This window comes from Vombatus ursinus, unplaced genomic scaffold (assembly GCF_900497805.2).
Source record: "Vombatus ursinus unplaced genomic scaffold, bare-nosed wombat genome assembly UNPS02014807.1, whole genome shotgun sequence".
Taxonomy (NCBI): Eukaryota; Metazoa; Chordata; class Mammalia; order Diprotodontia; family Vombatidae; genus Vombatus; species Vombatus ursinus.
Window position 1 is genome coordinate 327,164 of NW_020954585.1, and position 24,877 is coordinate 352,040.

The 24,877-nt window shown below is 38.8% G+C and overlaps 2 protein-coding genes across 5 annotated transcripts in view; both read left to right on the forward strand.

Annotated features, from left to right (window-relative positions):
- The first annotated feature begins 8,960 nt into the window (after positions 1-8,960).
- LOC114052095 (AN1-type zinc finger protein 2A-like) lies at positions 8,961-15,331 on the forward strand. Its single transcript, XM_027874538.1, has 7 exons — positions 8,961-9,203; positions 10,389-10,501; positions 10,930-11,024; positions 11,845-11,973; positions 12,592-12,743; positions 14,580-14,660; positions 15,072-15,331. The coding sequence occupies exons 2-7, from the start codon at positions 10,447-10,449 to the stop codon at positions 15,088-15,090; spliced, it is 531 nt and encodes a 176-aa protein (XP_027730339.1). The 5' UTR covers positions 8,961-9,203; positions 10,389-10,446; the 3' UTR covers positions 15,091-15,331.
- An 8,169-nt stretch (positions 15,332-23,500) lies between these two features.
- LOC114052094 (uncharacterized protein C7orf50 homolog) overlaps positions 23,501-24,877 on the forward strand; it is a 338,906-nt gene continuing 337,529 nt past the window's right edge. For 2 of the 4 annotated variants that reach the window (XM_027874533.1, XM_027874537.1), the window contains exon 1: positions 23,501-23,580. The gene's annotated coding sequence lies outside the window, so the exon portion shown is untranslated. Of the gene's footprint in view, positions 23,581-24,105; positions 24,152-24,877 lie in introns of all 4 variants that reach the window. The other 2 variants (XM_027874534.1, XM_027874536.1) reach the window with 2 other exon arrangements.

Sequence of the window (24,877 nt, forward strand, 5' to 3'; positions counted from 1 at the left end):
AGGTATTGGCCTAACAAAGAAAAATGTAAGCCTTATGGAATAAGCAAATATCAGCTTATCTAACAGATGAACCCAAATGTATCTTTTAAGTCACCTTTCAAAAATATGCTTCCTTTTGTGAAAAGGCTAAGAATTTAGATGTCCTCTTATTTTTTTCCTTAACCTGATACACTGGATATAACTAACAACTTTGCTATTGACCTGAAGAAAGTTGCAGTGCTCTTTCAAAATGGCAGAAGACACATTTTTCAGTCTTTAATGTCTAGTGTCTTTTTTAGAAGTTCCCACCCTTTGACTACCCATTATGTCAGTCATCTTTGTGAGAAAAATTAAACCTGAATCTATTTCATTTAATCAAATAGAGTTCAGAGAGGAAAGTTGCTGAAAACTAGGCCTACATGGGCCTATATGTGGAGCCTTGGTTGCTCAATCAATGCAACAATTTTATTGGAACAGTAAATATTAATATTGCTACTACCTATTTTACTAATAATGGTGCTTCTTCAATGAGTCTGTGATCTATCTCATTGATGGAGGTTATCCTTTTTATTGGTACAGATAGAAACCTATCTGTGCCTTCATATCCTGCTTGATTTTTCCATGGATCTTCCATGGAGCATCCTTCCAATATGATGGCCATCTTCTAGTCTTTTACATAAAAATATAAAAACATTTTTCAGGGCAAAAATAGACTAACTGTATGTTATCCCTCATTTATACCCCATGATTGGATGATATTCTTTTCCTATCATATCTGTCCTCAGTGATATCCCTTGTACCACTTTCTGAGCATAGGTCACCAGTGGAAATATTACTGCTTACTTGCATCCACTATGCATCTGTGAATCTGTGAGGATTATAATTGCCCAATGTGTAAGAAAAACCACTGAGATAGAGCTCTGAGCCAATGGCACTTTATTAAAGGGTCCATGCTCCCCTCTAATGAAGTGGACCCCAGACCCTCCTCATGGTCTGAGATGCTCATTTCTTCCAGGGCCTTTTTTTAATAAAAACTTAATACCAGATTTGATACTTTAACACTCCAGAGGCGCTACACAAAACACATAATCCTATTGGTTGATGGACCTTACTCTTGAGGGCCAAAGATGACGTTTCAGAGGAGGGGGTGTGGGGGTGTCACAGGTTGGGTGAAGCATGGGGCATCTCTACTGACAAAGTAGTCATAAGATGATCACCTGCTCATGTTAGACAAGAGAGAATGATCCAGAGGTACAAAAATAAGTTGAGGGACTTTCCAAAGCATCAAGGCATCCCACACATGCTGAGTTTGGACATGGAATTTGAGTAAAACAGGGCAGAAATATCTTTGTCAGCATTCTTGTGGTTATGCAAGTGAGCTTTATAACTAATAAACAAGTAGTGAACATTAAAGTTTGAGGTCCATTATAAAGGTCTACTATAAGAACTTATCTAATTATCCCTACATGATTTATGTAAAATACCAAACTGATTAATACTGATTGGAATAGAGTAAGGGTCTAAATTAATCATTTCTTACAACTCATTTTCAACTTTAATTTCCCAGAGATTTTGCTCTTCCAAATTGGTTTATACTAGGAGAACATTTGTGTTGAAAAGAAGGACCTTTACATTGGGGAGGAACTTGAGAATAAAACAGTTTGATTTTCCAAATGGAATCCACACTGACCTTTTCCTTCTATTCATTTCTAAACTCAAATGATGGTCCATCTGCATGTGTATGGGCCAGGGCCCATACACATATACTACTTACTGTACTTATAATATGAACTGGTCATACAAGCACATGCCATCAGCTGGACAATAGGCAATTTTCATCCATTTAGTTTTTCCTATATGGATTGTTAGGTGGATATCTTTTGAATAATCAAGGATCTCATTAAGGAGACCCTTTACTGTTTTGAAGCTTGAGACAATCAGCATTCTGTCATCCATAAATAAGAGAATTTGGCAGGATCTCACTATCTATAGGGAATCTCTATTTCATTTTTATTTAGGACATTCCCCCGTGAGAGTGGCCAACACCTTTGAAAAGCATATATCACCCTGTTTTATGCTTCAGCTAACATTAACTGAATCTATGTTATCCTCCTCTCCACCCAAACTTATTTTTCTCTGTGTCCTCAGGACCTCAGCAGCTAGAAATTTCAGTATGATACCATTGTTGTCCCTGGTAGATACTTTCACCCTGTTCCCCATTCCCCCCGTGATTCACTGCGCTGGTTAGTATGTAATGCCTCCAGAGACAACTGAGCTCCATCATTCACACTCTTGATCCTAAGAACACAGCAAGCATGAAGGTTCTTTAGTAAAGCTAAGGTCCTATGATAGAGAGAACTTGGGATTTGGGTCAGAATGACAAACAAACTGAGGGAAGAAATTCAAGAAACTTTGATAGAAGGGTTACAAAAAGATTCAGGCACAGGGATAGTCTAATAGCAGTATATGGGGACAGATGACACATATGTTTACTCCCATAGATATGTGTAGGTTTTGTTCCCTCTATTAAAACGTTTCTTGAGTACAGGGACTGTTGGAATGTTGCATTTGTATCTCCAATGCCTAGCACAGTGTCTGGCATAAAGTAGGTGCTTAATAAATGTCAATTCATTGATAATCCATTCTAACAAGAGTTAGCATCGTTGTCACATTCTCAGGCCAATATCCTTGAATACTTCTAATGTTATTAAATCAGTATTCAAAGTTTTTGCATCAAAAGTTAATTTTATTTTCAATTAAATAACAGATATGTGCAGTTCCTCTTGGAGACCATTGTATAATCACTTTTATGAGTTAAAATTCACCTTTTATTTTGGGCATCCCAACAATCACTTAAACGATTCTACCACATAAGACACTACAGAAAATATTTCACATATTATGATGGAAAACCTTGTGCCCTGGCTTACTGCTTGATTGGGGAGTTAGCAAGAAATGAGCAATGGGGCAAGGAAGCACAGGAACTTTGGGACAAGTAGCATTTTTCTTACCCCCAGCTCGCTGGCCCTGCTTCCTGTTCACCTTCTGTAATAATTGTTCAGAGGAACAACTCTTGCCAAGATACAGATCTGATATCTCTACCACCAATCAACTGCCACAGGCAAGCCAGCCTAGTCTAGCCAAAGTACCAAGGCACCTTAAGGGAGAGACAGGAGCTAACATGTGACACACAGGTCAAACCACTGTTACCAGCCATCTCAATCATAACCTTTGTTCAGACCCTGGTTGAGGCAGCCTAGAGCCCCTTGCCAAACAGCCCCAAGAAGACTAGTGTCCATAAGGCAACTAGTCTTGTCACTGTACCCTAAGGACCACTGGGCCTTCCTATCTGCCCTGAAGCTAAACCCTTTCATATGTGGTTGCCCCTATTAGAAATGTGAGCTCCTGATGGGCAAGACCTGTCTTGCCTTCTGATTTGTAGCTCCAGCATTTAGCAAAATACTCTGAACATAGTAAACATTTAATAAATGCTTTTTCATCCATTTGAGTGGCATGTAGTAGTAAAACAGGTCTTCATATTCTAGATAACAATATTTTGCAAAATGCAGCAATGTAAAAACAAACAAAAACCTCAAAACCATTAGTGTATTTCTATGCCATTCACCTGGGGACTTGGACAAGTTTAGTTCCCATGGTTTACTCTAGAGGGCTTTGCTTAGCTAAAGATGTTTTTGTCTAGTTAAAAATGTCTCACGGGACAGATTATATGCTGTGCCTCTTGGAGACTATTGTATAATCATTTTTATGAGTTAAAATACTTATTCAATGATTTCTGTGTATATTTGGTTAGCAAATTATAGCACAGATGGGCAACTTGTATGTAATAATTTGAAAGGCCAGTTTTGTTCTCACCCTCTTAACCAATCAAGATGGACAAAGACCCAGGGACACTGATCTGAAGCAGATAACAGATATCAGCTCACGCCTAACAAGAAGATATAATATCCCAGAGACTGACACAGTAGGTGTGTTTATTATTGTTCAGTTGTATCTGACTCTTCATGACCCCATTTGGGGTTTTCTTGGAAAAGATACTGGAGTGGTTTGCCATTTTCTTCTGCAGCTCATTTTTCAGATGAGGAAACTGAGGCAAACAGGGTTAAGTGACTTGCCCATAGTGACTTGCCCATGGTCACACAGCTACTAAGTGTCTGAGGCCAGATTTGAACTCAGGAAGATGAGTCTTCCTGATTCCAAGCCCAGTGCTCTATCCACTGTGCCACTTAGCTGCCCAGTAGGTGTGTTAGTCAATAGTCAATAAACATTTATTAAGTGCTTACTATGTGCCAGGCACTATGCTAAGTGCTATGGATACAAATATGAAAAAGAAAGACAGTTCCTGCCCTCAAGGAGCTTAAAATCTAATTGTGGAAGACAACACACAAAAGAAAGCTGAAAATTGAGGGGGTCAAAGAAGTCCAAAATGAGTGCGGCTGGGTAGGAAATGGGTTTGCTGCTGCTTTCTCCACAGCCATGGTGCCTATAGTGGTGTACACCCATACAGTCTGAAGAGATGTACATGGTATTATAGGATCATAGACTTACAGCTGGAAGGTAACTCAGAGGTCATCTAGTCATTCTACGAATGAGGAAACTGAAGTTCTGAGAGATTCACGGTCACACAGGTATTAAGTGATAATGCCAGAATTCATACCTAGGTCCTCTCATCCCAAATCTAGCAAACGCTCTTTCCAGTGACTCTGAACTTAACTCTCACACATTTGACAACCAAAGTCAGCCACACCTCACCTTTGCTAAGATTGGTTGCCTGTAGAATGTGTATTCCTACAAGTGTTACTGGATAAAAGTGGAAACAAGGATATTTGTGGGTATGCTGTGTTATTTCTCTCTTAAGGGGAGGAGGGTATTTCAGTATAGTACAGAGCTTGAAGGTAGGAGAGACAGATCATCCTGTTCATCTTGAAGAAACTGGGCCCAGGGCTTGTAAATTACCCAAGTGCTGTAAATTAGACTTTTGCCCTTAAATATTATGTAAATGAAAATTTGTTGTCTGGAATGTATATTTCAGGGGCATCCTTAGTTGGATTTCACTTCACTCGATTTAATTTTCTTAAATTAAACTCAGCTGAAAACACACACACACACACACACACACAGAGAATATGGTGTGTGCTAAGTACTGTGCTAAGTGCTAGAGACTCAAAGTTGAAGAAAGACATCATCCCCTTCACTTCTAGGAATAGCTAATAGTCAAATCTATGGCTCTCATTACTAAATTAAAGACAGTGGCAGGAGGTTAATGGAGATACCAAATGAGATATTACTCTCTGGTAATATGTATGATGTCATTGTTGACACAAACAATTCAGTATTTGAAAAAAAATCCATATTTTTTAGGGTGGGTAGGAGATCCCTCTCGATAACAGGATGTCATAGTGAAAGAACAGATTCAAGTCTATGATCTCACATTCACCAGTTACAGAGTGGTGGGACATAGCAATGGTGGGGGTGTTGGTAGAGATGTTCCTGTGGAGATGAGTCAGCAGTGCAGCCTCTAGTGGGATAATACCATTTTTAGTCTGGGTCTCTTTCTTAATTTGGAGGTCCTAGGAGGAGCCAGCCAATCAGAAATTGAGGCCTCAGGGGCAGGGTGTACCTGAGAAGTAGTCCAGGGATGGAGTGAGCTTCTAGGGTAAAGAGGTTTCTGTGATTGGGAAGAAAAAGTCCTGTGGAGATGAGTCAGCAGTGTAGCCTAGGGAGGGATTTTATGAGTCTATAATATTCTAAATACAACAGCTTTTTTTTGTTTTTTTTTGATGTGGGTCTATGATCCTGTTGGTATAAGGTACTTCCAGTGTAGGGACTTCCTCCATTGACACAGATAAGCAACTCATTTGTAACTTACAGTCTTAACCAGGGTCCATGAAGTTGTATGTTTTTTTAATTTCATTTATGATCTTTTTTGTTACATTCCAAGTTCTAAACTGTGTCCCTCCCCCCCTTCCCACCCCAAACTACTGGAGACTACCATTTGGCATAGATAAATAGATAGATAGATAAAGTACCTATCTATCTATCTATCTATCTATCTATCTATCTATCTATCTATCTATCTATGTAAAACCATACTATGCATACTTCTATTTATCATTTCTCTCTGGAGGTGGATAGCATCTTCCTTCATAGGTCCTTTGTAGTTGATTTGAATATTTATAATACTCAGAATAGCTTAGTCATTCACAGTTATCCTTTGAAAAATATTACTGTTACTGTATGCAATGTTCTCTTGGTTCTGCAATGTTCTCTTGATTCTTTTTTTTCCTAATATTTTGATAACTGTATTTCAATAGATGTGGTTTCCTTTGTAATCCTATGTATTTTATTTTATGCACTTAAAAAGTTTATTCTGAAAAGGGATCCATAGGCTTCACCAAACTGAAGGGGTCCATGACACAAAAAAGGTTAAGAAGCCTGATTTTAGAGAACTGTTTGGGGGTACTTGCCCATGGTCACACAGGTAGAAATTGGAAGAGCTTATTCAATGAATTAATTTTCTTTTCTTCTCAATCCTGAATTCCCTCACTCTTCCCTCTTTCCTGCTCCTGCCCCACTCATTGAGAAGGAGAGAAAAACAAAACCCCTTACAAATATGTATAGTTAAATATATTCCTCAAGGAGCCACATCCAAAAATATTATGAAAAAGAAGAAAATGTGCTTCAACATGAACTCTGAGTTCATCAGCTCTTTATCTGGAGGTGGACAGCAAACCATGCTCTGTCTAGTATCATGCTGCCTGTCAAGAGCAGTATAATACACAGAAAAAAAAAATAGGTAAAAAAGACCCAGTCTTGGTTTTTTATGAGCTTCTCTTCTGTTTGGATGAGCTTTTATAAGCAGGCTGATTAGGTCTATTATAAATTTATGCTACATTATCTCAACTGGGTCCTCACTGTAGCCAGGCAATCCTGTTAGGCCTCCCTAATCAATTTGCTCTTTTACTCACCAAACCTTTTTATAATGTCCCACAAAAACCTCCCACTCATCTTTTCAGGTGAAGACCTTGCTTCCTTGAAAAAATAAAGGATATTTGCTAAGAGCTGTATTTTCCTCCTCTTCCTTATTCTTTTATCATTAATACATCTTTCCCCACTATCTTCTCCTTTATTCAAATTTTACAGGAACAGGGCCTTTCTCCTTGCCAAGGTAAACCCCTCTATACTGGTACCCTTCACCCCATTCTCTTTTGCTTTCTCCAGCGTTTGCCTCTACTATCTTCTTCCAACTCTCTCTAATAATCAATCTCCCCCATCCACTGGCTTATTTACAGATGACTATAAACATCTGTAGGTCTTTCCCATTCTGAAAAGGTCCTTCCTTGATCTTTCCATCCTTACTTGCTACTGAGTTACATTTGTCCTCTTCTTGGCTAAACCACTTGAGAAAGCTGTCTACACAATGTGTCTCCATTTCCTGTCCTCTCACTCACTTCCAAACTCTGTAATCTGGCTTCCAGACTTCATCACTTAGCCAAGCAGTTCTCTTCAATGGTATCAATGATCTCTTAATTGCTTAATTAAATCTAATGTCCTTTTACTTTTCTGCAATTTTTGACACTGTCAATGGATATCTCCTCCTGGCCACTCCTTCTTTACCTGGTTTTTGTGGCACTATTCTCTCCTGGTCCTCTGCTTCCTGTGGCTTTTTCTCACTCTCCTTTGTTGGATCTTCAACCAGGTTATACCTGCTAAGCATGTGTCCCTCCACCTTGTCTTCTGGGCTGTCTTTTCTCTTCCTTTTGTTGAGGTAGAGTGTTTGAGGCAGATGGGGCAGGCAGGATGCTGGATGTGACATACTTAAGACACTAAGTATGTTAAGACCGCCTAAGACACTTACTAGCTGTGAGACCCTGGGCAAGTCACTTGTTTGCCTCAGTTTCCTCATCTGTAAAATGAGCTAAAGGAGGAAATGACAAACCATTCCAATATCTTTGTCAAGAAAACCCCACATGGGGACATGAAGTCAGAAACTGACCTCTTACTAGCTTTCCAGTCTTCTCACATCTTACTACCCTCCAACTATTCTGTGATCCAATTGTTTCTAAAAAATTTTAAATAGTTTTAGAAAAAAAATTTATTAGGTCAAGCTGGAAAGGTAATGTGGCACCCTCTCTCCCAAGGTCTGAAAGATTTACATGAAATAGGATTTACACAAGGGAACCCAGTTAAACATTTCTCAGAAAAAGCAACCAGAAAAAAAAAGTTGGTTGAGATGGCTATCAGTGAAGGTAATCATTCAATTAAATTGGGACTGAAACCAAAACACAAGGTGAATCCAAAACATCTGCTAGACCAGACCTACACAAAACACGACCTGAGTGTGATAACCCAAACAATGACATTGGCCTCCGAGTTATTCATCTCCCAATTTCACTGGCTGTTCTCCAGGCCTACAATCAATGCTTTCTCATTCATATCGACCTCCTGGCTTCCTTCAAGCCTTAGCTAAAGTTCTACCTTGTACAAGAAGGGATTTCCAATCCTACGTAATTTTTGTGCCTTCCCTGAGATTATTCTGATTTATCCCCTATCATAGTTGTTTTTAGTTGTTTCCATGTTGCCTACTCCACATGCAGTGAACAGTGTGAGGGCAGGGAAGGTTTTTGTTTGCCTTTTCTGTATCCCCCATCACAGCTCGGTAAATGGCTTGTGAACCCTCCTGCTGCCACCACAACCCTTTCCAAATCACCTAATGTTTATTTTGTATAGATTTTGCTTTCACGTTTGAATTTACTGACTGTCTCTCCCCCTCTTCCCCTCCTAAAATGGAAGCTCCTGGAAAGCAGAGGCTGTTCCAGACATCAGCACACAGCAGGGACCCACCAAACACTTGTTGAAGGAGTTACTCATTTCTTTACCAAGCGCCTTCCGGCCCCGCCCCCTGACTCAGCACAGCCTATCGCACTTCCGCGTGACTTGGGTGGTGCTGAGCTACCCTCACCCAGCGGCCTGAGTCACCGCGGACGCCGGGGGCGTGGACTTCTAGAAGTTACCCGGACGCTCGGGAGAAGAGGCGGGGTAGGAGGAGACCGTACGTTTTGATTGGCCAGTTGACTGGTGACGGAATCGGAGCGCGCTGAACCGTGACTTGGCAATAGTCTTTTCCCAGGTGATTGTGAGCAAGCTAATAAATAGCCGGGACCGGGAAGCCGCGAGTTGTTTTGCAGTGGGGGTTGCGTCGCCAGGTGAGTAGGCCGTTCTCTCCGGCGTCCTCGGCGATTCTTCGAAATTGCGTTTGTACTTTCCCTGGACTTTTGTTGGGGTTTTCCTGGCTTCACTCCCCAGCAACTACCTCGCTCCCTTGTACGAAGCGAAACATCCTTTGGCAGGAACGAAAGACGAGAAGAGGGGAGGGCTGGGAGCCAGCAAAGCGCCGCTTGTTCTGATGGGTTTGGGGGTGTGGGGGGAGCGCTGTTTCACTGCTGCCGCCAATGGCAAGTACGCCGGAATTGCCTCTGTGCTATTTATCGTGTTATCTTACGCAAGTCACTTATCCACTCCGAGTTTGGTTTCCTTTCCTGTAAAAGACAGTCGTAACTGCTCCTTCTCACTTACCAAGCTGTTGTGAGGATCAGATGATAGTATTACCTAGCCGGGTAAGTACTCAGCCGCAGCGTAGACCAGGACGGCTGTAATAACCTTTGTGCTGCATCTTAGCTGGCAAAAGTCTGGATGTTCACATGTTATTGAAGGACAAAACGTGGCATAGTTTATTGTTCTGGTTTAACTTAATCTATATAATATAGGATTTGCAAAGCACTTTGTTTTTGAAGTACTTAGTCATTCTCATGGGAGGTGGGTGCTATTATCCTCATTTGTACAGATGAGGAAACTGAGGCACATAGGTTAAGTGACTGATTTGTCCAAGGTTTCATAGCTAGGGCATGCCTGAAACTGGATTTGAACTCTGTTCCTCCCCCAGGTCCAGTGCGCCACCGAGCTTCGTACATACATATGTATGTACAGAAGTATGTATAGACACACATATCTCCATTCTTTCAGAGGAACTTGATAATGAATGATACAACCGTTGGTTCATTTCCCCAGCCGGATTCTTACTTGAGCTGTTAAAGAACACAGTAAAATTTGAAGCCCTGGAGTTGAAATGAGCAGCAGGGGATCTGATGACTCCGCCTAGCTAATGCAGTGGACTATTGTGGGTTGCCACTATCACTAATGTAGACAGAAGTTGGTATGATGGCCCTAAAACCGTCAGTATTAGATGTTTCCCACTGCTTTGACTAAGATTGGATCCCTGCCTGTCCATCTGCCAGTTGGGGGCATTTGTGAAGGCTGACTGGGAATTTGTAAATCTTGATTATCCCTGTGGTGAGGTCGCTGTTTCTCATCTAACACTCTTTTTCTTACAGGTCATCGGCAGCAACGTTGCAACTGGTTTTTGTGTCGCTAGCACTTTTTCTTTCTACAATGGAATTTCCAGACTTGGGAGAGCATTGTTCTGAAAAAACTTGCAAGCAGTTGGGTGAGCTTTGTTAATGGAATACTAATTGAAAAAGGCTAGTTTGGGTGCTTTCTTCATGGTGAATGAGAAATTGTATAGATTAGTAAGTTCATGTGTCTGCACATTTTATTTAAAAAAAAAACTTGACGAGTCAGTATTAAGCTAGTTAATCACTAGCCTAATTTGTTTTTAATCTACATTTTTAGTACTACAAGATAGTATCTTATGGAATTGTAACTAGATTTCAGGAATAGCAGTTAGCTGTGTGAAATACTGATTCATGTTTGGAGTTAAGAACTTTTTCTAAAATTCTTAACAAAATTTATGTTTGTGTAATCTAATAGTTAATGACAGAATATTAAAGTCCAAAATAGAATGCAGGTAAAATTGTTGTATCATGCAGTTGTGTTTTTGCTTTAGTACTCAAAATATTTCTATGTCTTTCTTAGATTTTCTTCCATTAAACTGTGATGCATGTAACAAAGTCTTTTGTAAAGATCACGTTCAGTATGAGCAGCATAAATGTAGTGCCACATATAAAAAGGTAATTCAGATTTGTCTGTTTTTAGAAATTCTAAGCATATAAACGTTAGGACTAATTTTTGACACATTTTAATAGAATAAAAATAGTGGTTCCATTTTTATAATATAGTTGATTTGAAATATGTGGTGAAAAGTAAGTCAAAAATGAAGAGGGGATTTATATATCAGATGGGAAGTTAGACTAGACTACCCCTAAAGTTCATTTCACCTCTAAAATTCTGCATTTTACAAGAGATCTTACAGTTTTGGCTATATTTTAAAACAAGGTAACTTTATATAATAGATTTCATTCATTGTACAAAGCAGACTATTTAGCTATATATTCTATAGCTCTAATAAGGCACTTTACAAAACTCTTTCCACAGCACCTTGAGGCTGGTAAAATAAACATCATTCCCATCTTGTACATAAGGAGAATGATGCATACAGCCAGAAAAGACTCGGACCTGCTTTACTGGTCCCAAATCCTGCACACTTGCTGCTGTGCCATACTCCTTAGGGTTAATAGATCTTTAGGAGTTGGAGCCTAATTCTTAAGTACACATGAATATTAGAACTAAGGATTGTTGAGCAGTTTGAAATTTTATTGAAATATTTGCCACCTGAGACCATTAACTGGCCTTTTCCCCCCCAGCATTTCCAAAGTGATCATACAGGTTTTGTTGATTACCTTACCATATATTAGCTATGCAACTTTAATGTAATTACATACAAACTGGAAGCAGAATCAGGACAAGTTCGGATTTTTATCCTTTGCTGCGCCATATTTTTCTTCAGATGTTTTGGTTTGTCTATCAACCTCTAAAATTTGCTGTTTTTAGGATGTGCAGGTTCCAGTGTGTCCACTTTGTCATATCCCTGTTCCAGTAGGAAGGGGAGAAATTGCAGATGTTGTGGTTGGGCAACATATGGATAAAGACTGTAAATATAATCCAGCTCAGGAGAAAAAGGTAAGTAGAATTTTTCATAAGTTGTAAAATCAATGGATAGATAACTTGGCTAGGGAAAAATACTCAACATCTTATTGCCTCAATTCTGTCCTTAGAGATTTTCTTTTGCATTCATCTTTTACCTCTGAGGATAACTTAAAGCTCGGAATGAATAGTCACGTTTCTACTTCTGGTTTCTTTTTGGGTTTTGAGAGTAATGACCCTAAAATTACTGTTTTCATAGTTGATAGCTAGCACTGAGAAAACCTCTTTTACGCAAACAATATCAGGCTACTAAATGGTTTTGTTCTGGAGGTACAAGCCTTCTGTAACCAAAATGAGACTGATTGTGGTATATTACTTTCAGCCTACATTTTGACAATGTAATGTTCTCTAGAACACCTCCAATCTTGCTACTTATAGTAGCTTTGAGGTTTGGTGGCAAATGAGGTTAAATTGATTGTTGCAGGCACAATTAGTTTCCAATTTGGATACTTAATTGTGGATTTTAATTATCTCATTCCTGTTACAGAGTATTACATGTGTAGTTTTAAACAGATGTCTTGTTGCTTGTTAGACCTCCTAATTTCGTCAGTTTGTTGCTAGTGAGTCAATTTTCATTGTTTTGGTTGCTTTTAGATTTTCATACACCGCTGCTCAAAGGAGGGATGCAAAAAGAAAGAAATGTTCAAGCTGCTTTGTGACCAGTGTAATGATAACTTCTGTATTAAGCACCGACATCCTTTGGATCATAACTGCAAACACAGTGGTCATTCCGTCTCCAGAGCAGGGTAAAAATCTGGTTTTAGCTATTCCAGACTAATAAAGCAGGCTATTAAAAATAAGCAACTCAAAACATTAACCTGAGATACACTTATACCTTAAATGGCCAACTACTGATAGTCCAGAAGCAGTAATACTAAAATCACTGTATTCGTTTTACAATATAGTAGCTATAGTGATTTGGAGACCAGTATATAAAGTGTCTGGCATAGTGGATATAGAGAGTTGGCCTTGGACTTGGAAGACCTAGATTCAAGTCCACTTCTTTCATATAGCAGCTGTGTGAACCTGGGCAAGCTCTCTATGACAATATACAGTTTAAAAATTAGCCTCTGAAGACTAATTCATAAATTATAAAATTCATAAGTTTTGTTGACAACTATGAGCAGTCTGAAATTTTATTTAAATATTTGCTTCCCTAGGCTAATAATTACCCTTTTTCTTCAGCATTTCCAAAGTGATTCATAGTTTTTATGGGTTTTATCACATTAATTATGCAACTTTTCTATGGCTAGATACAACTTAGAGGCAGGATCAAGACAACTGACAAGTTCTGATTTTTGTCCTCTGTTGAGTCTTTCCTCTTTCAAAGTTCTGGATTGTCTGTCAGCTGTTTTTAGGATGTACAGGTCCCAGAGTGTGCTCACTTTGTTAAATTCAGGCTGTAATCATGAAAGTGCCCCTAGGCATCTTTCCAACTCTCTAAGACTAATTTGCAGAATAGCTGGGTGAGGAATTTTTGAGTTTCTTCACTGGGAGTTTGCTGCACAAATGAAATCACAGATCCAGACCTGTTTTTCCTGGACATTGCACAATTGCATTCACAAAATAGCACTTTGCCCTTGGCTAGAAGGAAAATAGTTAATAAGTATGTATTAAGAACATACTAAGTGCTAGGCACTGAGGATTCAAACGCAAAAGTCCCTGCTTTTAAGGAGCTCACATTCTAAAGATGGAGATAACCTGTATATACAGGTATATACAAAACAGATCCAAGGTGACTTTGATGGGTCATGCTATCCACCTTATGCCAAGGTGGATCTCTAGCAGTCCACACATAGCTAGTGCAAAGTATGGGAGATGACCAGCAAGGCAGCCAGTTTGGCTGCCCTCTAGTTTTCAGGAAAGGAGATAATACATAATAAACCTAGAGAGAGAAGATGGTGCTAGATTTCGAAGAACTTTAAATGCTAAATTGGGAGGTGGAGAGGGCTTATTTGATCCTACAGGTATTGGGAGCCCACTGGAATTTGAGTAGGGTGACATAGCCAGGCCTTTGTTTTATGAAAATAGTTTTGGGGCAGCTAGGTTGAGCAGTGGATAGAGCTCTGGCCTTGGAGTCAGGAGGACCTGAGTTCAAATTCGGCCACAGACACATAACACTCACTAGCTGTGTGACCCTGGGCAAGTCACTTAACTCTGATTGCCTCACCAAAAAGCAAAGGAAAAAAAATTAGTTTTGGTGGCTCTGGAAGGTGGACTGAAATCTGGAGACACAAGTCTAGGCCAGTAGTGAAAAGAACCTTGAGTTAGTCTGTTGGCATGTGAGGGAAGAGAAGGGGGTTTGGCCAACACATTTCCTTGTTCCTACAGGTGGTGAAACTTCCACACTGAGTAGAACTTAGGCTTGTGGATATTTGACTGCATAGGATTGAGAGCTGGAGAAAGCTTAGAGCTACCACTTCATCTCCTCCCTGTGTCTTATTCTAATTTTGTTTCTTGTGCTGTAGAGATTTCATATACCTGAAATAAGTACGGTGTTAGATGCTACAGCTAGATAATTGAATAAGCTTTATTAGGTTCACAAATGAGTAAGTTTCATGAATGTTAACCTTTCCTCATAGGTGTGCAGCTATAATGAGAGCTGCTGAATCATCTGGAGCTTCAAACAAATTATCTTCCAGTTGGCTAGCTCAGCAATTAAGGTATTAGTTATATTTAAAATTACACATTGTCTTGGAGTTAACATTCTGAATAAAAAGTAACTAGTGGTGGTTCTCTGCTGCTTTATTGAAAAAATCTTAACACATTTGTAATGTAATTAATAGATACATCTTAAATTACATGCCCCAGTTGAATATAACTTAAAGCATTGTCTAACTTTGTTCTTGTAATAGTTAACCTTTCAGTTCTTTTGAACTCCACATTATAAATGCTGTTCTAATCTCTAATACAGCACAAGACTTAATTGAGCAGTAAAAGTTTTAAGTATAAATTCTGGATGTGTTTCTTATTTGGCCTTTACAGATACTTTGTGTGACTGAGCCCTTCCCACTTCCTGATGAGATAGCAGTATAAATCTGTAATTTCTTAATTTCTTTTTGTTCTTTTTTCAGAGGGAAGCAAAAGAGTTGATCATTTGACATTCCTGGTCTCTAAGCTGGCAACAAATGATTCTGTGCATTTTAATATCATTTAAAGTACTGTGGGCTTTTCCACAAAACCTAAGTTATTTATTACTTTTTGTTTCTTACATTTCTCAGGGATAATTGTAAAACTTGATTAATTTTGTTTTAAATAAGTCTTGGACATGTGATCAACTCCATTTAATTATAAACAAAAGTGGTGCCTTTAAATGATAACTTTGTACATTTATACCTACTTTATATATTTTAATTGTAACTTTAATTTATAACTTGTTTTCAATACATTTTGATTATAATAAATTTAAAGTTGCATTAGGATACCATAAATAGCGAATTGTTTCTGGTGCCTTTATGTCTCTTCAAGTCTGTTCTTGAACTTAGGTACTAAGAACTCTTGTACACTTACATGTTTTTGAATAAACTGGCCAAATTTTGGTGGGTTACTGTTCCTATTCACTGAGGAAAGATTTGCTCATTAACACACAGAAAGTATATCTTTCTGCTTTTGTTTTTCTAAAACTTGACTCAGAAATGTTTTTTTTTCTTTAAACAATTTAGTAATGACATTTTTGACAGACTAGACATGGAGTCATTCCTTGAGATAAATAAACCAAAAATATTTAAGGTGTCAATGTACGTAGGTTTTTTTTGTTTTTGTTTTTTTCCTGGACGGGGAACAGAAGGCATTTTAAAGCCATGAATATAATACAGAAAGAGGCAGAGGAACTTTAACCTCCTTCACAGAAGTTCCTCTTTTTGAAACTAAGATACTTGGAGCCTTTAAATAGTTAATGTAGATAAATGTTGAAGAAGGTTGCTATGAACTCTAGGGTGATGCTATAATGCAAGAATATTAGTGATAGTCATCTTCTGGGCTGATGCCAAAATGTTTTTTGTTCTGTTAAATAGTGAAATCTCATGTCAATTTTTATTACAAGTAATTTACAGGTAGATATTAATTAAGCTATAAAAGTTTATAGGCATACTTTACAGAGCACTACAAATTGATTTATTGAGAGTTATGGAATGCTTCCAAAAATCACTAAAGCCTGTGAATACGATTATTATTCTCTACTGAATGGAAGATAGTCTCATTTATGATCAGCTATTGTATTCTGAGATGTAATCTTTACCATAAGCTGAGAACATCCTCATCTGAAGGTTCAGCTGACAACCATGCTGTTGATACTGTAAAGATAATTATAACTGTATGAAATCATATCTTCCCACATCTCATTTGCCTTTTTAGGTCTTTTTTTTCTTCTGGAGTTGTTCTACAACTTCCTGCTTTGTGTTTTGTTTAATATGATTTATGCCTTAACCGAGGTTCCCCTCTACCCATCCCCAATCAAGCTATTTTTGCACATCATTTTCAGTATATTCATAGTGCTCACTCAGTGTTAAATGGTAACTATGCCACATCTTTTGGGGGGGGGCAATTGGGGTTTTAAGTGACTTGGCCAGGGTCACACAGCTAGTAAGTTTCAAGTGTTTGGTCTGAGGCTGGATTTGAACTCAGATCCTCCTTATTTCAGGGCCGGTGCTCTGTTCACTGTGCCACCTAGCTGCCCCTGTGCCACATCTTTAAAGGGCCATGTTTATTTTGGAATGAGTAATTGTGATGTCATAAGGAATGTTTTTGCTTTTTTTCCTTTTTTACCCCAAGTGAACTACTTAGAAAATTAGGTGTGCCTATAGAAAAGTTTCCTGTGAATCAGAGGGATGTTTTAGATGTTTTTTATCTTCCACTGAAGGGGTATGTGTAATTTTAACTTTTACTGGGACAAATTAGGGATAAAAGATAAAAGATTTAGGCACACTTCTGGGTTTTGGTCTATCTAGACCTGTGATTTTATCAGTATAGGGAAGGGAATTGCCACTGAGAAAGCTTGTCTGTATCTGCCACTGCTGAAACTGAACTTTTGCAGATTTTAGTTCCTTGGGGCACTGAGTTTTACTTGACTTGCCCAGAATAGGTATCAGAAATAGGACTTGATCCCAGGTTTTCACTGCTACTTTCTTCCTAATAATTTTGCTTAATTCAGGAAAATCTTCCCTTTCCCCCCAATATATTCTACGCTAGCCTCAAACCCTGTCTTTTGAAAAAACATTGGTTAAAATAAGTCTAACTTGAATTGGCTGGAGCCCTAACCTTCAAAGTTGAATCTGAAAGACTAGAATTTTGGGAATTCAGATACTTTCAAAATGGATTTTTATTAACATCATTTCTATTTTCCTCTGTGTCCCTCCCTTCACAGTCATCCCTTGTAAAGAATTTTTTTTTAAAAGAGGGAGAAGTTCAGCAACTAACACATTGAAAAAAATCTGTTCCATAGTGTCCCATACCCACCATAGTCCCCTACACCTCTCCAAAGCAGCAGGTGAAAGTGGCCTATTCCTAAGCTGTTTTATCAGTCAATTGGGAAAAGAAAGGAGGGGAAGCATTTTCTTGGATTTATAGAGACTAAGTGCAGATTTGTTGAGCATTTATTGAAAACTGTGTAAGACTAAATATTATGAGGGATACAGAGATGCGTAAAAGGGTATTGGCTCTCAATGAGCCTACATGGTTTAAATCAGAAATAACATTTTAAAAGTTATACCAACAATGATATTTAGTTTTTATATCCATACTTTATGTTTGAGATTCCTTTATAGTAACAAATGTTACTAATTACTGTTTTCATAAGTACATTTATCTTAAGATGTGTACACATGGTTAACAATGTGATTATGTCTGAATGGAGTGTATAAAGGTTCAGTCATTTCAGCTGTGTCTGAATCTTTGTGACAAAGATATTCTTAATTTTAATTAAATTTAATTTTAATATTTTTTTTTAAAAAGTGGTTTGCCATTTCCTGCTCTAGCTCATTTTACAGATGAGGAAACTGAGGCAAACAGTTAAGTGACTTGTCCAGGGTCACACAATAGTGTCTGAGGCCATATTTGAACTCAGTAGGGTGAGTCTTCCTGAAGCCAGGCCTAGCACTTTGTGCACTATGGCGCCACCTAGCAGTCCCTATGACTTCAGGATACAGTGCCTCATCTTCAGACCTACGTTTCAAAATACACACTGAACTAATATGGTGACAATGAACTGGTATGTCACTTTGAGAAAGAGGTGGGGACCTGAAACAGGAGGCACACTGCATGCAATTCATATAGTGTCATATAATGTGACTCTTAGCCAAAATAATTGTACCTGTACTGCTTCATTAACAGGAACAATGACTTGCTGGGTTTGAGATGAAACCGTTTTATTCCCTTTATACTGTACATATTTTCAAAATAGCAATAAAAATGAGTTTTTCTCATTTAGCCACTCTACAATGCCGTTCTCTGAACCAGCATTTTAAGAACATTTTTTTTTTAAATGGCTTTTCCCTTTAAAATACTGTTGGTCACAAGTGTAATGGAAATGCAAGTTGTGAAGGTGTCAGCTCTGCCACTGAATAAAGGAGGTGACTTAATTTTTCTAGGTCTGTTTTATCTAAAACGTAGGTGCTGAACTAGAAATCTTTAAGATAACTATAAACATAAGTTGTTATCCTTTGAATGTATCAAATTGGTCTTTTTATAATTGACTGTCCAAATGAACGTATCCCAGTTACAGATGTGAAACCAATGTTGTCCACAAGGTGTCAGGTTTTGATACACAACTGTACTTTGAGAAATGTTCATAATTAGCATTTTATTTATTTAGAATACTATATACTCAACAGCATAAAACTTGGGCAAAATTATTAGGCCACACAATTTTTTAAAAATACTGCCACAAAATCTAGGTATAGTGTAGCAGCCTTAAGAAAATTCCTAAAGGTTGAGGGTTGTATGGGGAGAGAGTAGGATGATGGTAGGGGACTACTTAGGAAACTTCAGTTTTTCCACTTTGTACTTGGAATGTGCCCACCTTTAAAAATGTTACCTCCTTAGCAGAACATGCAAGGTCTGTGAGGTAAGCCATTTTCCTTTTAAAATTAGTGCTATCCTTTCCTTTAAATAAGTTATCCTTAAATAGATTAAAAAGTATTAAATTTTTTTTGAAGTTTCAAAAAGTATGTGTCAGTACACCATATTTAAAAAATAGTGGTAATTCCTTAAAACCTTCCCCCAAAGTAAGTGAGCTGAGTTGATAAGATTAGAGCAGAGATTCTGAAATTTTTTGGTCTTAGGACTCCTTTATACTTGTAAAAAATTACTGAAGACTCTTGTCTCTAAGCTTTTGTTTGTGAGGGTTATATTATATATCATGTCCCAAATCTAATGAAAGACAATTTGCCATATTAGAAATTAAAGCATCTTAGTATTGTTATGAAAATAATTTTGACTTCATGGTCCCAAGACTATACTCTGAGGACCATTAGACTAGATGATTCCTACCGCTAATTCCAGCTTAAAACCTATGATCCTATGAACTGTAATTGCTTTTTGGAGAGTTCTGAAATTTGTTTCTATCAAATTACAAATTCCGTGGCCTAAGAAATAAAGATCTACCACTGGTAGATTCACACTCATAACTGGAAATTTTAAAAGAACTCTTAAATTTTTCATATACTGATAGACCTTAAGCACAAGAATCTAGTCAAGAGCTGAGCTGCACATTATTTGGAAAGCAGAAGAATCTAGCTCTTTCATCAGTGAACAAGTCACTATATAATATGAGAACTAATTAGTAGAGCTGATCATGTTTTGGCTTGAGATACAGTTCACTAGGCTTGACAGCTAAATCTTAAATTTTATTGAGTAGCTACTATGTGCATGGTAACAGTAAGTAAAGGATAAGTTCTGTCCATAAAGTATTGAGTAATTTTGCCCATTAAATTTCTTGATATGGGGCACCATGAACAAAACTAGTCATTGAGGCAGCATGTCATGTCCCAAATTTAATGAAAGGCAATTTGAAAATAAATGTATAATACCAAAAAAAATAAAGGGCATTATAAAATGCAAAACAGATAATTTTGATTATGTAAAATTAAAAGTTTTTGCATAACAAAACCAATGCAACAAAAATTATAAGGAAAGCAGAAAACTGGGAAATTTTTGCAACGAGTATCTCTGATAAAGACCTCGTATTTCAAATACATAACTGAGTCAAATTTATAAAAATGCAAGTCAATCCCCAATTAATAAATGCTCTCAATCACTATTGAAATGAAAATTAAAACAACTTTTGAGGCACCACCTTGCACCTGTCAGATTGGCTAATATTACAAAAGGAAATGATGGATGTTGGAGGGGAAAACTGGGACACTAACAGGGCTGATGATGGGGCTGTGAAATGATGCAACCATTGTGGAGAGCAATTTGGATCTAAGCCCAAAGATCTATAAAACTGCATACCTTTTGATCCAGCAATACCACTGCTAGGTCTATATCCCAAGGACATAAAAAGAGGGGAGAAAGACCTATTTGTACAAAATTATTTATAGCAGCTTTTGTGGTAGCCAAGAATTTGGAAATCCTCATCAATTGGAATGGCTTAACAAGTTGTGGTATATGACTGTGATGGAATATTATTGTGCTTTAAGAGATGATAAGCAGGATGATTTCAGAAAAACAGATTTACAGAAACTGATACAGTGAAATGAACTGAACCAGGAGAATGCTGTACAGAATAACAGCAATGCTGCACAATGAGGAACTATGAATGACTTAGCTATTCTCAGCAATACAATGATCCAAGACTATCCCAAAGGACTAATGATGAAGCATGCTATCCACCTCCAGAGAAAGAACTGATATTGTTTGAATACAGACTGAAGTGTGCTATTTTTCTTTCATTCCTTTTTCTTTATCTGTACAAAGTGACTAATATGGAAATGTTTTACATGATTGCACATGTATAATCTCTGATTGTTTACCCTCTCAGGGAGGGGGGAAGGAGGGATAAAATTTGGAATTCAAAACTTAAAAAAATGTTAAGAAATTGTTTTCACATGTAATTGGGAAGAAAAATATATTAATAACTAAAAAATAAGTATGTGATGTTATAATTGTGTGGAATAGACAGAAAGGGGAGATAACGTGAGCTAGATGGTGCAGTGAATAGTGCCCACCCTGGAACCTGGAATCAAATCTCAAATCAAATCTAATCTCTGACATTAGCTGTTTGACCTGGGTCGAGTCAATTAACTTTTTCTCAGTTTTCTCATCTGTAAAATGAGGGCAATAATAACCTTCTCAGGGTTATTGTGAGGACCAAATGAGATAATGTAAAGCATGTAGCCCGTGCCTGGCACATATAAATGCTAACTACTATTGTTCTTATTGTTCTAATCCTCAAAGCAGGTTTCATAGACATAGTAGGTCTTTAATGGGATCTAAAATTTCCCTCAATGTCTAAGGCATTCTTATGGTGGAGTATCATCTCCCTGGGCTCCTTTCATTGATGAGTTTGGGGGGTAAGAGGAAGGGATGGTTCTTTCATTTGGGGCAGTGGTCCCAGCCAGACAACCTTCCTTTCCCTACTAGCAATGCTTCTGATTCCCCAGACTTAAGCAAGCCACTTCTCCTTTACCCGCTCCCACTTAATCAGCTCACTTTTGGGTAGTCTTCCCTCAATAGAATAAAAGTTCCTTGAGGCCAGGGACTTTTTCTTTTAACTTGTATTTTATAACCCTAGTATTCAGCTAAGTGCCTAATACCTAGTAAGCATTTTATAAATGCTTTATGCACTGATTTATTATTAGAAATAAAGTGGGCAAGGAACACTTTATAGTTAACTTTTTTTATTGTTAAACCTGGAATTTCTAGAAAAGATGATGTGGATATCCCAGCCTCAGCCACAAGACTGCCCAGGAGGTAACTGCCACTTTACTAGATGTTAGACCAGGGGCAAGTCACAGGAAGATTGTTAGATTGAGGGGCTGCTGATCAGCATTGATAAAGGGAGAATCCATTTTAGGAGTTACCCACTTTGAGGATTTGTTTTGGGTCAGGGAGGAGGGAGCCAGCTCTAAGCTTCTGATGGTTAAACTTTCAGTGTGAGCATTCACACTGCCTAAATCTGAACACAATACAGATCTGTTTATGTTTGTGGTATCTGTTGACTGTTGATCTGTTTGTGTAGGCATAATTGTTAATATGGTTAAACAGATTAAACGTTAAAGTGTGTGTATGTACATATATTACCACCCACCTCCCAAAGCAAAGTTGTTAAACATTTTACCAGCACACCCCTGTGTTGCTCTAAGAAAATTGCTAGAGTCAGCAGTAGGGCAATAAAAAGTTCAGGGAAATAAGTGTCACTACTAGACTGGGCCTGCTGACTGTGGGATAATTAATCATTGTAATCAATAATTACCAATTATATCAATAAGACTGGGACATTAACATCACAATAGTAATTATATTTAATAAAGTTATTTAATAACACCATTAATATTATTTGTTAATACTATTAACAATAAATATTGATAAATGGGGAAGCTAGATGGCACAATAGAGTGCCACTTCTAGGGTCAGGAAGACTCTTCTTCCAGAGTTCAAATTCGGCCTCAGACACTCACTAGCTGTGGGGCCTTGGACCAAGTCACTTAACCCTATTTGCCTCAGTTTCCTCTTCTGCAAGATGAGCTGGAGAAGGAAATGGCAAACCACTCCAGTATCTTTGCCAAGAAAATCCCACAAAGGGTGGGACACGACTGAACGACAAATTATATTATAGAATATTAATTAACACGGATTATTATAATAATTAAGTGGCACTTCTCTTACGATTTAATGTTTGCCACATGCTGTTTTGCTTCCACGATCTCACTCGGGCCTCACAGGCCCTCCAGAGACATTGAGGCTATTCGGACCCCGCCTCCTCCCACACGAGGCCTCCAGTACGAAGCTGGTTCTCTCCTTTCCGGACCGCGCCCTTCGCTGCTAAAGTCACAGCGAAGGTAACGAATCGGGCAGGCGGACAGGAGGGGCCCGCCGGCCTCACCCACCCAAAGGACTCGGGCCCGACGGATCAGCCCTTTCTCGTGTTCGTGACCGCTCGGGCCGGGCCGACTGAGGTTTCTATGGGGAAGCCGAGGAAGGAGAGCTGTGGCCTCTGAGTTTGGGAAGACAAAAAGCAAAAAACAAGCAAACAAACAACTCAGGCTTCCTACCTTCCCGAGGAGTGCAAGCGCGACCCTGACAGGATTCGACACACAACCTAGGAACTGGTCCACAGGAGCGACCTGCGGCGCTAGCAACCAACAGTTCTCTTAGCAACGACCGGCGCCTAGAGATGACGTCAACCACGCAGCCCCGCCTTCCATGACAAGGAAGAGGGGGGGAAGGGGCGGGATTAAGTGACTTCGTCTTGGATCTGCGGCTTGCTATTGGATGTAGAGTAAATGGTCCTAGGCCTCCTCCAATGGGAATGGGTCAGTTTCCTGGGGGGCGGGATCTAAGGGGGGGGGGACGAGCGGTCCCTTGTTAAGGTAGTTCCCCAGGACAGAGGTTGGAAGTTCCTGAGATTAAGCGTCCCACGTGCAGGTGAGGTGACAGGCGGCGGGACCGAGTGTTGGCCGCAAGCGGTTCGCTCTCGCATGGTCCCGGGTGGCTTCAGAGGTTGGGGGCCTGGGGCAGGAGAAGGGGAAGTCCGACGTGAGGGGCTGAGAATCGCCCACGTGGTGTTTGAGGGGTGCTCGTGAAGTGTGGCGTGGAGGGGACCGGGAGAGACCCCCGGGCCGTGCCACAGGGGCAAGGGCTTGCGGTTTGTGGCTTTGTGGTGTCGGTCAGGATGATGCACCAAGTATTCATTGGTGCATACTGTGTGCACACTACAGCTTTCTCACTTGTAAAAGTAGGTTTGCAGAGCCTCTGCGCGCCACTCAGAAGCTTAGTTTGAAAAAGCACGGATCCGGGGTTCCTTTTTGTTTTGAGAGTGGTCTTAGTACATGAACATGCTATCGATGATAATAATAGTACCATTAATTCAATGTTATGTTACGTTATGTGGCACTATAAGGCATTACTGACTTCAAATAATTCGTATCCATTATCTCATTTAATTCTCAGATCATCCTGAAGAAGTAAGTGCTGTAGATGTTTAAGATGCAGCCAGGTACCATCATCCTGATCCCCTCTAACTGCTAGTCTCCTCCTTCCCAAATTATCTTGTATTTACTTTATATTTGTACATATGTGTGTAAGTGTGTGTATACATATACATACATGTGTGTATTACCTTTATCTTTATGCTGTGTATATTTTTATAATGACTTGTTTCCCCCCATTAAAAGGTAAGCGTCTTTCATTTTTTGTACTTGCAGCCTTGGTGACTAGCACAGTATCTGACACATGATAGACACTACATGTATGTATGAATATATGTATATATATATATATGTATTTGTTGTCTGGTTGATATAATACCCTTTTTACACTTCATATATATTATGTATCGTTATATTTATGTGCTGTATATCCCATTATGTGCCAGGCATTGTACTATATATTGTGCTGTACACACACACACATGCACTCACTCTCTTTTTCCATATATATTTATATATATAATGCAAGTATAGTGTGGTACCATATATGTGTATATATATGAGAAAAAAAGGTGGGGAGGAGAGAGAATGAGAACATCACAATAGATAGTGCAATGCCTGACATGTAAGAGACTTAAATATACTTGATGTACTTGATGTATATACACACACACACACACACACACACACACACACACATATAGTACAGTGCTTGGCACTTGTTCAATTGTGTCTGATTCTTTGTGACCCCATTTGGGGTTTTCTTGGCGAAGATACTGGAGTGGTTTGCTATT